This window comes from Aotus nancymaae, unplaced genomic scaffold, assembly GCF_030222135.1.
Source record: "Aotus nancymaae isolate 86718 unplaced genomic scaffold, 86718_ANA_hifiasm-v0.15.2.pri h1tg000006l, whole genome shotgun sequence".
NCBI classification, from domain to species: Eukaryota; Metazoa; Chordata; class Mammalia; order Primates; family Aotidae; genus Aotus; species Aotus nancymaae.
Genome location: NW_026988417.1, coordinates 37889817 through 37903310, shown reverse-complemented (window position 1 = coordinate 37903310; position 13494 = coordinate 37889817). Strand labels below are relative to the sequence as shown.

At 34.5% G+C, this 13494-nt stretch overlaps 1 protein-coding gene across 6 annotated transcripts in view; it reads right to left on the bottom strand.

Moving 5' to 3' along the window:
• Window positions 1-13494, bottom strand: part of KLHL5 (kelch like family member 5) — a 92624-nt gene that overhangs the window by 60678 nt on the left and 18452 nt on the right. The window contains exons 1-2 of one of the 6 annotated variants that reach the window (XM_012474952.3): window positions 12185-12404; window positions 9481-9954 (exon numbers count right to left, since the gene is read on the bottom strand). The exons of 2 other annotated variants lie outside the window; for them this stretch is intronic. In XM_012474952.3, coding sequence (XP_012330375.1) covers window positions 9481-9860 — 380 coding nt within the window. In that variant the 5' untranslated portion in view covers window positions 9861-9954; window positions 12185-12404. Of the gene's footprint in view, window positions 1-2965; window positions 2992-8727; window positions 8815-9480; window positions 10374-12184; window positions 12405-13494 lie in introns of those variants that run through there. 3 more of the 6 variants (XM_012474951.3, XM_012474953.3, XM_064366404.1) reach the window with 3 other exon arrangements.

Below are 13494 nucleotides of genomic sequence, written 5' to 3'. Positions count from 1 at the left end.
CAGTTATTTAGTTGGACTAGTCATATTTCAAGTGTTTAATAGACTCTTGGGGCTAGTGGCTACCAAACTGGACAGTACAGATACGGAATGGAACATTTCCATCAATGCTGAAAGTTCTATTGTGCAGTTCTGGTCTAGAGTCCTAGAGACCTGGGTTCAACTCTCACTCTGTCACTCACTATGCATTATTCTGGACAAGTTATTTAACTTCTCTAAGGCTTTCTTCAACAGTAAAAAAGAAATAAGTAATACATAGTACTGTCTTTTAGGGGATTTCTCAAGAGAAGATTATTAAATGATATAATGCATGCACAACCCTAGCACTGAGTAAGCACACACTCGAGGTAAGCTACTGTTAGTAGAATCCTGCTTTTCAGTGGCCAATGGGAAGGCCTGTAATTACAGTCTTTTGTCTTTATATAATGTTGTTTGGATGGTTATCTTTTTTAAAAAATGATCCCTTACATTATCAATTTTTATAACTAAATTTCATACTTCTTATTTAAAATGGCTTTTAGCAAACCCAGTAGACATCCTAACCCACCACACAAACATCTGGGTATAGGCCATTCCTGAAGCATTTAAAATATATTTCTCTCTGATTTCCATTTGATCTTTTACATAACAACAGAGGAAATATATCTAACATCTCTGCTTAGTTTTATTTATATAACACTAAGATAATAAACCATATTTCAAAAAATTACATAAGATCATTCAAATCTTTTATATTAGACTTTCACTGTAATGAATACATTGTTGAATATTTCTAGTCTACATGGAAACATTTAATTTGTAGCTTATGTCTCTCTCTGCAGTAGGCAATAAATTTTAAAGTCAGAAAAATGCCTAAACATAGAAAAGAGGCAAGTATCAAATAGAAACAAGTCACCAAATATTCACAGAGCAACTACTAATGTGCAGCATTGCACCAGTTAGAAACTGCAGGGATGCTAAGAAAGATATTATTCCCTAGTGAAAGGACTTGGAATTTGAAGAGTCAAGCTTCATAAACTGGGAAAAGTGAAATAGCAACTCTAACTCTTGTAATTCCCCAGATTTTACATGTGCTTACATGTACATGTGCTCACACAATATACACCATGACCAATACACCTTTTTATTATAAACTATTTAGATCTCTACTTTTATCGCCAGAATTTACCCTAGAATTTCTTAATGGAGTAATTTTTTCAAAAGAAGTTTTAAAAATTAATTTATAAAAGTTATACTGTCTATGATTTTAAGTAGGGAAAAAAACTGTTTGGAAACTAAATATTTGGCTCACTCTCTAGGTAAGTGATTTACTCCTAGTTTGTGGCATTCAGAACTCATGTTTTTGCAAAAGTGTGCTTACGTATTATGACTCTTTCGGCATGTTTTACAAATATTCAAGACTACAAGTTGCTAAGTATAGGCTAGCAGTCTCTAAATTTGATACATATCCTTTGTCAGCATACTTTTAAGAACATGCCCAAATATGTATTTACTAATTTATAAAAGATATAGATAATATTGTATAATTTTTATATTATATACAGATGAAAACAGAAATTTAAAAGATAAAATGTAAATAGAAGTTTTAATACATATTTTTAACCATTACCGTGCATCTTTAATTGGAATGTAATTGCTCTTGGAATACAGAAAAGGGGAAGATCAGTATGGGCTAGTGTTTAGAAAGTCAACAAATAGTAGGCGAGCGCTGAACTATGTCTTGACATTTAGATGGGTGAGGAAGAAGAGGAGTTGGAAATGTCCCGACTCTAAGGAGGCGACACGGCAACTGTATAAAGAGAAATAGTAAGAGCTAAGGAAAATGGATGTCTTCATCCTTTCCCTCCTCAAGAGAAACGTATTTTGATTTGGAAATTTATAGGGTGTTTTTCCTCTAGGATAGTGCCAGAGTATCTGTGGTGAAGAGAGTTAAATGCTGTTTATAATAATCCAATTTCCTTAAATAATAACCAGTATGAAATGGAAGAGCAAATGGACATTTTTAATACAATGCTGGTGAGAATTAAAATAGAAATCTTCCTGAAATGACTTTGAGAATACAAATCAAAACCCTCAAATGAAAACATCCTTGGGATTTTTGTCCAAAGGAAAGAATCAACAATATGTACAGAGATCTAGCTACAGAGAGGATTTATCACAGGTTGTTTCTAATAGAAAAATATTGGAAACAATACATTAAAAAAAAAACAGAATACTAGTTAAAAAAACAAAAGGACAATCCATACATGGAAGAATGATGGAGCCATTTGAAAAGATATAGAATATTTAATGGCCTGGAGAGTTGTTTAGTGGACATTATTTTTGCCTATCCAGAACTCCTTCTTACAGTAATAAAACCCATCTCTACTTTTTGAGAAACCACATATTCCCCTGCCTCAGTCTAAATGGTCAGAGGTGCAGAAGCCAATAAGGCTTGGCCAATAAGAGTATCATATCTCCTGGCAATAACAATTGGTTCAGGTGGGCACATGACCCAAACAAGACCAATCAGAGTCAATTTCATGATGTTTGATCACACTCTTGGAAAAATGTCACTTTCTTTCCATTGAGCTTGCTAAGCTGACAAAAAGTAAACTTGGAGCAGTTAATGGCCTTTTCACTACCACACTGAAAGACTACCTGAGATAATGCCATCAAAAAGGAAAACAGAATTTAGAAATGGAGAAAAATAGATTATTGGTGTTATTTGATCATTTGGGTCCAGCCATGTCTAAAACTAGACTGTATTTTTGGACTTTTTATTTATGTGAACCAAAAATCTCTAGTTTTTGCTTAAGTCAGTTTGATCTGGGCTTCTGTCATTTGTAACCAAGAGTCCTAACTTAAAAAATTATATTAGAGCAAAAAAAAAAAAAAAAAAAAAAAAAAAACAGGCTACAAAACAGTATGACCAATAAGACTGAGATTTTTATTTTAAAAACGTATTATACATGTATAGAAAACATACCAGAAGGGCATTTCCCCAAATTAACAGTTAGTATTTTGAGGTGGCTGGGTTTTTTGGTGATTTTTACTTTTTCCATTTTTTCTTATCTCTATTTTCTGATGGCTCTATGGCAAGAAAAAAATATATATATATATTATATATATATATATATAATGTAATAGGGAAAATTTCACTTAAAAATGAGATCCAAAGAACTCTGAAGGGTTCTATTCAGCTGAATTCACTTCCTGCACTCTGTTGATTATAACCCCAAATCTATTCTTATATCTACCACAATAAATGACTTTTAGCTGGAGACATTGCTACCCAGGGTGAGACTCTATCTCTGAGCCTCCTTTGTAACTAATTGTGGCTACGTGACCAATGAATATATGCAAAACTGATACATGCAACTTGTGTTACTTGCTTAATGTCTTCCCTTTCCTCTCTTCAGTCCTTCCTACAGGTTGGAATGCTGAGGGACAGCTGAGTAAGCTTCAATCATGCAGAAAGGATAACATCGTACAGAATGGAGAAACAATATGACAGGAATCTGGGTCTCTGAATCATGAAGCAGAGCTATCTATCTTCCCTGGGCCACTTGCCCACCTGTGAGGTAATAGAGAAATAAACTTCAATCTAATTTAAGTCACTGTGTTTCTGAATCTCTTTGTTATATCATTTTAGCCTATGCCTTACTAATATACTTCCTAAAGTTAAATGAGCAAATTATGTAGTTACATAGTTATCTGTGTGGGGTGTGTGTGTGCACATGACATTTTCATGCCTAATATATCTGATTTTAAACACTTAAGACCTCACTCTTATGTTCCAAGTGAAACACAGGTAAAATAAAATGTGAACAATAAATGGCATAAAAACAGGTTTTCTGCTTAAACAATTTGGAGTTTAAAAGGTCAGTTGTATAACTGTAGGACCTATCCTTTTCATATGCCAATTCTTCAGCTTTCCCAGCAGTTCGGGTAACTATAATGATTCAATAATTTCCTATTTCTGTTTAAATCATCCAGTCAACTTCAGTTGCTTAAAACTAAGAATTTTGACGGATACAGCATACAGATAGCCTTCAGAGGGTTCATGAACTCCCTGAACCCTATGTATTACACACACACACACACACACACACACACACACACACACACACACAGAGTTTTCTGGGGAGAGGTTACATAGCTTATGTCACATTCTCAATGGAGTCCGTAAGATGTGGGCATATATGTGAGAGGGGAGACAATGCAATATTATCCTTTCTAGATACAAGATCATTACATAAACTTTTTTGCCACCTTTGGAAACATATTAGAGGATTTTAATTTAAAAGTGAACCAGAATTAGTAGCCCAGATCAAACAATAGATGCAGAGACAACATAAAGATCAAGAAACAGGAGAATGCCCAAGAGGAATGATGATATTATGCAGATAACCTCTTGTTGGGAGAGGAGGACCTATGCCTTCAGGATGAGTTGAAGAGTAGCAAATCAACGGACCAAGGAATAGAAGAGTTTGCGATATTTGCAGTGGAAAGACAGAGAGGCAAGCAGCCAGTAAGATGGGTGAGAAGACTGTGGATAAAGTTATGGGGCTGGGTGTGGTGGCTGACACTTATAATCCCAGCACTTTGAAAAGCCGAGGTGGGCAGATCATTTGAGCTCAGGAGTTCGAGACCAGCCTGGCCAACACAGTGAAACCCCATCTCTTCTAAAAATACAAAAAAATTAGCTGGGCATGGTAATATGCACCTGTAATCCCAGCTACTCAGGAGGCTGAGGCAGGAGAATCGATTGAAACCAGGAGGCAGATTGCAGTGAGCTGAGACCTCACCACTGCATTCCAGTCTAGCCTGGATGAGACTCCATCACACCAAAAAAATAAAAATAAAAAAAAATTTTAAAGTAAAAAAAAAAGAGTTCTGGGTGAGTCAAGAGATTATTCCTGTAACCTAGCAAAGTCTGGCATTCTCGAGAACTAAGAGAAGAGAATTAACTGAAGAAAGAAGGTGAAACTGGTTATAATGAATAATTAGCTCTGTGCTACAGTTGAACTGTGATTAAATGAATGTCATAGAGGTATGTAGGCAATACATTAATAGTACAGTGTTCTTTAAGAGCATGAAATCTACAACATTGTTTGAGTTCAAAAATGCAACTATTTCCAAGTGAACAAGGTCAATAGCAACAGTGATGAGTCAGATTAATGGTGTGTATCTTTGATATAATGTGATAAAAATGGCACTTTATCTCTGTGGTATTCCTCCCCAAAGCCCATAACCTCTGTCTAATTATGGGGAAACAAATCTCAATTGAGTAAGGCATTCTACAAAAACCTGATTAGTACTCCCAAAACTGCCAAGGTCATCAGAAGCAAGTAAAATCTAAGAAACTGTCATAGCCAAGAGGAGGTTAAGGAGACATAATGATTTAATGTAATGTGATATCTTAGATAGGATCCTGGAACAGAAAAAGGGCATTAGGTAAGAAACTAAAGAAATGTGAATAAAATACGGAGTTTTGTTAACAATAATGTAACACCACTTGTTCATTACTAGTAACCCATGCACCATATTACCGTAAGATACAAATAACAGAGGAACCTGGGTATGGGGTATATAGAAACTTACTGTACCATTTTTCTAATTTTCCTGTAAATGTAAAATGGTTCTTAAAAAAAAAGTTTCTTTTTTAAAAATGCAGCTATTTTACTTCCTAACCTTGAGCAAGTTATTTAGCCTTTCTGTGCCTCACTTGACTCACCTATAAAATTAGAATTAGGTTAGGTTGATAATAGTAGCAACCTATCTCAAGAATTTGTTGTGAAGACTAAATGAGTTAATATAGTAAAGTGCTTAAAACAGTGCTTCACAGTTAGGAAGCACCAGTTTACTATCAGCAATGATTATTTTTTAACACAGATGCTCTTCAACTTATGATGGGGTTATATCTGGATAAACTCATCAAAAATTGAAAATATGCTTTCAACTTACGATATTTTTTCAACATATTGTGGATTTATTGGGATGTACCTCACTGCAAGTCACAGAATGTACTAAATACATGTTGCTTTATCATAATCATAAAGTTGAAAAATTTTAAGTCAGGAAGCGTCTGTACTTGTAAAGTGCAGTAAAATTGTATGCAAAAGGAGTAAAAAATAGCCTGATGATATTAAGCTCTAACTTTATAAATGAAATTTGAAATAAAATTCCTCCAGTTGAAAATATGTCAACAATTACATAATGTCAAGGTCAATAAATCAAGGGAAGTATAAATCACGTTTACACTATGGTTACACAGTGGGCCACCATATAGATTTTGCTAGCTCTGGTATGAATTCATCCTCAATTAAGGACTTAGGATCCTATTGTTCACATAAAAGGTGACAACTCTGTTACTTAAGATCTAAAATTCCTCATATTATAAGAAGACTAAGTTTGTATTTTAATACCAAAAATAATGACTTGGATGACTCTCATAGAGAAAAGGTAGCTAGGCTACAGAGGCAAGATCAAAGTCAAAAGGCAAGAAACTTTTAAATCACTTAGGTGAATGGTAATAGAAATTACCAGAAGTCTAAGACTCAGGCAGACATTTTTCCTTGTTAGAATACAATTGATAAAACATGATCAGCATATGCTGCCTCTTAATTCCAGCTTTAAACTGTCCAGATCCACCGTGGCTAATGAGATTCTGAGTATGTAAAATCACTTAGCTGTCTTCCCCTTTTTCTAATAACTCAAAATTTCAGTTTAAGTTCTGAAATCTATGTAACTATTATGATGGTTAAAACAAATAATTAGTATATCATATGTATTTCCTAATTAAGTCTTTAATATTTTAAGATATCAATCTGTAGTATGCTCAAAATGTTTACTATGTATTTCATTATTTGCAAATATTATATAAGAAAAAGAATTATTCTAAAGTTACATTAAAAAAATTGATGAGGCTGGGCATGGTGGCTCACGCCTGTAATCCCAGCACTTTGGGAGGCTGAGGTGGCCAGAATGAGGTCAGGAGTTCAAGAGCAGCCTGCCCAACATGGTAAAACCCCTTCTCTACTAAAAATACAAAAATTAGCTGGGCGTGGTGGTGTATACCTGTAGTCCCAGCTACTTGGGAGGCTAAGGCAGGAGAATGGCTTGAACCTGTGAGGCAGAGGTTGCAGTGAGCCGAGATTGTGCCACTGCACTCCAGCCTGGGCAACAGAATGAGACGCCATCTCCAAAAAAAAAAAAAAAAAAGTTGATGAATGTCAGTGTGACATTAACAGTGATAGGCTTTGATTTGTTTATAGTAGATGGACAACTACTTAGAGAAGTCTGACTGCTCACTTAATCAAAAAGCTGAGGGAAAATAAATGTATCTTTATGATAAAGGTCAAAGACTCAGAGCCAGGGGGCTGAAGGAAGATGTAAGAATTAAATCTATTTAATCTAGGAAAAAAAAATGGAGAAAAAGAATATACACACAAAGGACATTTCTAAAATCTTGAATTTTTTTTCCTTATTTAAGATTGAAATTTCAAACCATCTGAAATATTAAATTGCTTTGACATATTTCCCCTCATATCTAAAAATCAAAAACATTTTCTTTTTATTTTTGAAATTTTATTTTTGGAATAGTTTGGTTACTGAAGGTGTAAACTGTCTACATCCATCTTACTTTGATGAGTCTTCTTGAGTAGCATTTTTTTAAACAACTTCATTTATTTTAGATTTTTAAAGTGTCATTTTATGTTTACATCTCCTATAAATTAAAAATGTCAATTTAAAATTCTTGAAGAATGCACACAGCAATCTCTCAGTCAAAAAAGGACAATTTTTTTTCATAATGAATATCCTACCAAAATATTTCTATATGCATACTCAAGAATAGCTTAATTTTATTTAAATAATCATTAGCCATGCAAACTACCTTTGTTGTAAGGAATTATAGTAACCAATGTATGTGTAATTTTTCCAAGATTATACACATATAAAAATTTTATATTCACATTATAATTTCTCCTGTAGTAGATACATGTTAAGAGTTCTATATGTGAATTTACTTACGTCGGTAAATTAATGTTTTATTTTTTCTAATTTTGTTAAAATATTATTGTTATATTTACTATCAAATGAAACATTTACCCTTTGGTTCTCCACAAAAATAATGAATCTTTTACTATATAAGTTGTTCTCTTTATGGCAACAAGTCTTCAAAGAAAATATAAAACAATGAAACCATATTAGCTCAACTGATCTCCAAATTAAATTATTAGTGGCTTCTATTTCCTTAAGATAATGCAAAGTCGTGAACTAATTTTAAAAAATTTAAATTGAATACACTATTTATCTACATACAGATATTCCCCTCTCTCCATTAAGCAAATGATGGCAGACAACCAGACTATATATTTTTTATCATTCCAATTCCAAGTTCTTAAGGTTAGAAGAGAAAAAGGTGGCAAATATCCTCAAGTAAGAGATACTTAAATAGATAAATTCATTTTGTCTCAATCCAACTTACAAATCAGAAGTGTTATCAAAAGCTGGACAGAAATTTTAAAAGAAAAATATAGTAATCAAATTAGACAAATGATAAGCTATTTATGCCTTTAAATACTTAAAACCATTTTTGAATGAAGATGATTTAGAAAGATGACTTTCATGCTCTAACTTGTTACATAATATCTTATTGTAGTTTAAACTGATTAATAAGAAAAGGCATTTCAAAGATAGAGCCACATTCCAAGATCAAGGTGGATTAAATCATTATAAAATTACCATCTTTTTCTTTATTTTCTTTCTTCTGATTTCCCCTTCTTCCTGTCCCCTTTTCACCAGATAATCACATCTAGCCCCTCTACATTCCCTTAAACTCTCCTGAAGGAAATGTCCTTCATTTCCCCAAACAGCACACATTTCAGTGAAAGTGAAGGTAACAGGAATTAGTAACTGTCATTTTAGAGACATGTTACTTAGTATTCTCTATATTAGTCTGGAGAGCTGTAACACAGACAGGACAAAGAGAATAACCGTAAGAAAAATATTATTGACAACTACAATTGTGCCCAAAAATTGGTAACTACAATGTGCATCTCTTTGTAAAACCTTTCCATGTCATTTAATTAAAAAATGACTATAATCTGTTATAAACTAAAATGTCACATAAAATTTCATACTATAGAAATGTCATCTATGGTTTTGATATGAATACAGAACGTTAATGAATGAAGCAAACCACAGGCAATGATACATAAAATTACTACTATATATTTTTTCAAAGCTGAAGCAGATCTATATATAGAATTCAAGATATTTCAAAATGAATGCTATTTGTTGTCTGTAATTTTACAGAATATTAGAACATTAAAAAAAATCCTAGCAGAAGTAACACATGTTCATACCAAGATATTATACATGTGTATGCAGATATATACATATAATCAGATTTTAAATAATAAACACTAAATTATTTTAAAACATTATAGAGATATACCCCCACACCCCTTTTCTAACAGTAAGAAAATAATCAACCTGCATGAACTGGAATCAGATTCATTTTCTTCTTCACTAGTGCCATCATCCACTTCTGGTCTATCCAGCCAATGTGCACCGCCACAATCTTCAGCTGTAAACTCAAATGCAGGGACTTCAGAGGTGGATGCCATTGGCCAAGAAGGTGAATTCTGAAAATCCAGTTGGCTGGACCTTCGGTAACCAATTGAAGCCAAAGGCAATTGTAGGCTACATGGATCTAAAAACTTTCTCCCACCGTTTGCTCCAGTCTGTCCTCGGTTCCAAAATTCTCCCTGCTGGCTGTCAACTGTAGAATTAGATGATGCTTGATGGCCAAACCACCTCCATCTGATTTTCAAAATCTGTTTCACATCAAACTCTTTACGAGAACCAGACATCCTCAGAGAAACCAAGTGATCGTCTAGGCAACGGGCAAAAAGCACTGCACACAGATTTGTGCATCCAACCAAGACAAGAGAAGTATATGCCCTGCTGTACACAACAAAAAGATGTAAAGGAAAATAAATCACATTCATATATATATCTACAATTACTTTTATGTCAATATATCAGATTTTAAAGAACAAAGGATAATGAATAAAGATGAAACACAGTGGAACATTCCGTTCAATCAGAGCAAACTCTCATCCACCTATCCTGAAGCAGCTAAACCACTTTCCAGGCTCTCCTTTCCCATACTGACCATTAGGTCTCACAAACACTGACAGCATTCATTAAAGTCCTTTCAAATGCAGAACACCACCCCCTTTTTCTTAAACCACAAATGACAGAGACAGAAAACACTATCCCGTTGCAGTATCTCAGTCTCTGCTGCTTAGTATATTAACTCTTTTATTGCTGAAACAATAAATGTATTCCATAGCATTCCCCTTTGTACTTAAAACAAATCACTTTAAAACTAAAATGTTTCTATTTCTCAACTAAGTCCTTAAGTGAAATACCACAAAACAAGTATTTTAAGAAGCATTTGTAAAATGAGATGAGTTATAGTGATTTTCAAGCTGTGCTCTTTGGATGAGCAATGAGAAGTAAAAGGGAGTACAAAGGTATGGCTCCAGATTGTTGCCTTCACCCCATCTTCTCCCTTCAGAAAACAAATTGATCTAATCAATATAGTAAGATTGTGGGTAAGATTTCACTCAGACAAAGAATAATGAGGAGAATAAAAAGTTTGAAAACTACAAAGGATCAAAATGTGACAAATACTCTTTTTCAAATAAACTGAAGCCAGGATTTCTCTATAAGCAGAAATGGGCTACTGCCAGTTAGTATAATATTCAAATTTCTATGACATTACTTAGGAAAAGGAAAGTGTGGCTCAAAAAGCTACCAAGGACTGGGATAGGACTACTGGGTGTACAAGTGCCCTAATGGTGCCCTCTGTTGTTAGCAAAACAAAACAATGGTTTGAACGTGGTTACAGTGAAGGTTACAGTGAAGGCAAATTGATAAAGCAAATAAAAATAAATCAAATTCAAAAATACTGAGTAGTTATTGTCAACAATGCAATCTACTAGGCACTGCCAGGGATACAGAGATATATCCATCTTGGTTCCTAAGCCCCAAAATAATTAAATCTAGCTATTGAACCAAATACAAAATATTTGGTAAGTTAAAATAAGAAACATTAAAATACTGCAATATTAAAGTGTGATCTATCAATGCGCAATTTGAGTTTTCAGGGTGTTCAGTATTTACTGCTTTATCAACTAATTTCATAGAAAACGCAATGCCTATCTAGGCTGATCAAAAAACAAAAACTACTTTGGAGGCTTACAAAAATATTGTGAGGCATGTATCTTAACCTCACACAACTCTTTGGGAGAATACAAATTGTTCAGCGAAACACAAATGAGAAGTATAAAAAGCCAAGTATAGTTTCATGCTAAATATTATGGGAAAAAACATAAAAACTGTAAGAAAGAAGGTGATATCAGGATGGTATGGAGTGGTATGGGCCAGTTTCATTAGGAAGAAGGCTGCTAAGAATATCAAAATTTTGTTTAGGCAGAATGATAGATTTCTATAGAAAAAGACATTAATAAAAGCATGAAGTAAGCATATTGACAAGGAAGAAGTAGGAAATAATCAGTTTGATCAGCTAGCCAGCCTTACCTAATTAATTTTAAGGTATAGTAAGAGATAAAGTTAGATGAATACGATGAGGTAAAATGCCTTGAGCATGCAGCAAAGGCATTATTGAGTGGACTGTTGAACAGGACAATGTTTTAGAAAATTAACTTGGCGGTACTATGTGGGACACATTAGTGAGAGAAATGACACTTTCCCCTCTCCTCTCACCTTTACCTGACTCCTTCTGATCAACACCCTTCTAACTTCACCCTACCTAGCCAACTTTATTTCTATTTTCCAACATAGACACACCACTTCATTAGTCAAGGCAGTCTACATTATGTTGTTCCCTCTCTTATAACACTCTTTGCCTCCCAGAGAAACTCTAGTTTAAAAATCCCACTCACGCTTCAAGATTTAGCTCAGTCACTATCATCTTTGTAAACACTTCAGTTACTCTTACTAGGTGATTCTCAACAAGAGAAGCACCAACTTGCTCCTCAAGGCTTCTGGAAAATGAGTGGTGGTGGTGGTAGATTTTTAGTTGTTGGAATGACAGGAGAGTGCTACAGGCATTTGAGTGGGCAGGGGCCAGAGATAGCAAACATCTTGCAATGCAAGATGATACCTTTATTTTGTCAATCCTCTTCCACTCATTCCCCTGGTAATCATTGTTGACATCGAGCTTGGTGTATGTAGCCTTTCACACCTCTCTCCATGTTTATAAATCATGTACAAATTTACATACACAAACACATAGGAGTTTTTACTATTGCTGTAAGAGAGATCATACTGTTCTCTTTTGGCATTATTCATCTTTTGGCATTTTGCTCTTCTCACCTAATTTTACATACACATGAAAATATAAATTAATAATCTCTTTGAGTTACACGATATTTCATTACTGTAAAACACAATTTATTAAACTATTTTCTTGCTAATGGCCATTAGGTTGATTTCAAGTTTTTGCCATTGAAATAATGTTGAAGTAAACATCCTTGTGAGGCTTTTATATCTACAGAGTTTATTCCCAGGAGTGGACTTGCTGGGTTGAAGATATATGTATTTTATTTCTTTTTTTGAGACAGAACCTAACTGTGCCACCCAGGTGGGGAGTACAGTGGTGCGATCTGGGCTCACTACAGGCTCTATCTCCCAGGTTCAAGTGATTCTTATGCCTCAGCCTCCTGAGTAGCTGGGACTACAGGCACGTACCACCATGCCCAGCTACTTTGAGTTTTTAGTGCAGATGAGGTTTCACCGTGTTGGCCAAGCTGGTCTTGAACTCTGGAACTCAGGTGATCCGCCTGCCTCAGCCAAAGTGCTGGGATTACAGGCATGAGCCACCATGCCTGGCCTAATCTAAGATATGTGTATTTTAAATTTGAATAGTTTATTTTCCTAAAATTCAAATTTTGAAAAGTAAAGTGTACCCTTCTCATCTATTTTCATAGGCCCAACAGTTAGTGATGAGTATTATAATTCTTTTAACTCCAGAGAACTACTGAGTGTATCTCATAGGTTTACAGGCCATTTTGACATCTCGTTTTCTGAACTATCTACTTATATCCTTTGCCTATTTTTCTCTTGGGCTATTTGTCTTTTCCTCCTCCTCAAGTGGAAACTCTTTGTTTTCTACAGATATTAAATCGTTATTTGTCTTTTTTTAGAAATATTTTTTCTGTTTTCCAGATGAATTGCAACTAAAGCCTGTACCTTTAAGAAAATTTTAAAAATAGGTCAGGCGCTAGCTGGGCGTGGTGACTCATGCCTGTAATTCCAGCACTTTGGGAGGCCAAGGCGGGAAGATTACCTGAGGTCAGGAGTTAGAGATCAGATTGGCCAACATGGAGAAACCCGTCTCTACCAAAAATACAAAAAATTAGCCGGGCATGGTGGCACATGCCTGTAATCCCAGCTACTCAGAAGGCTGAGGTA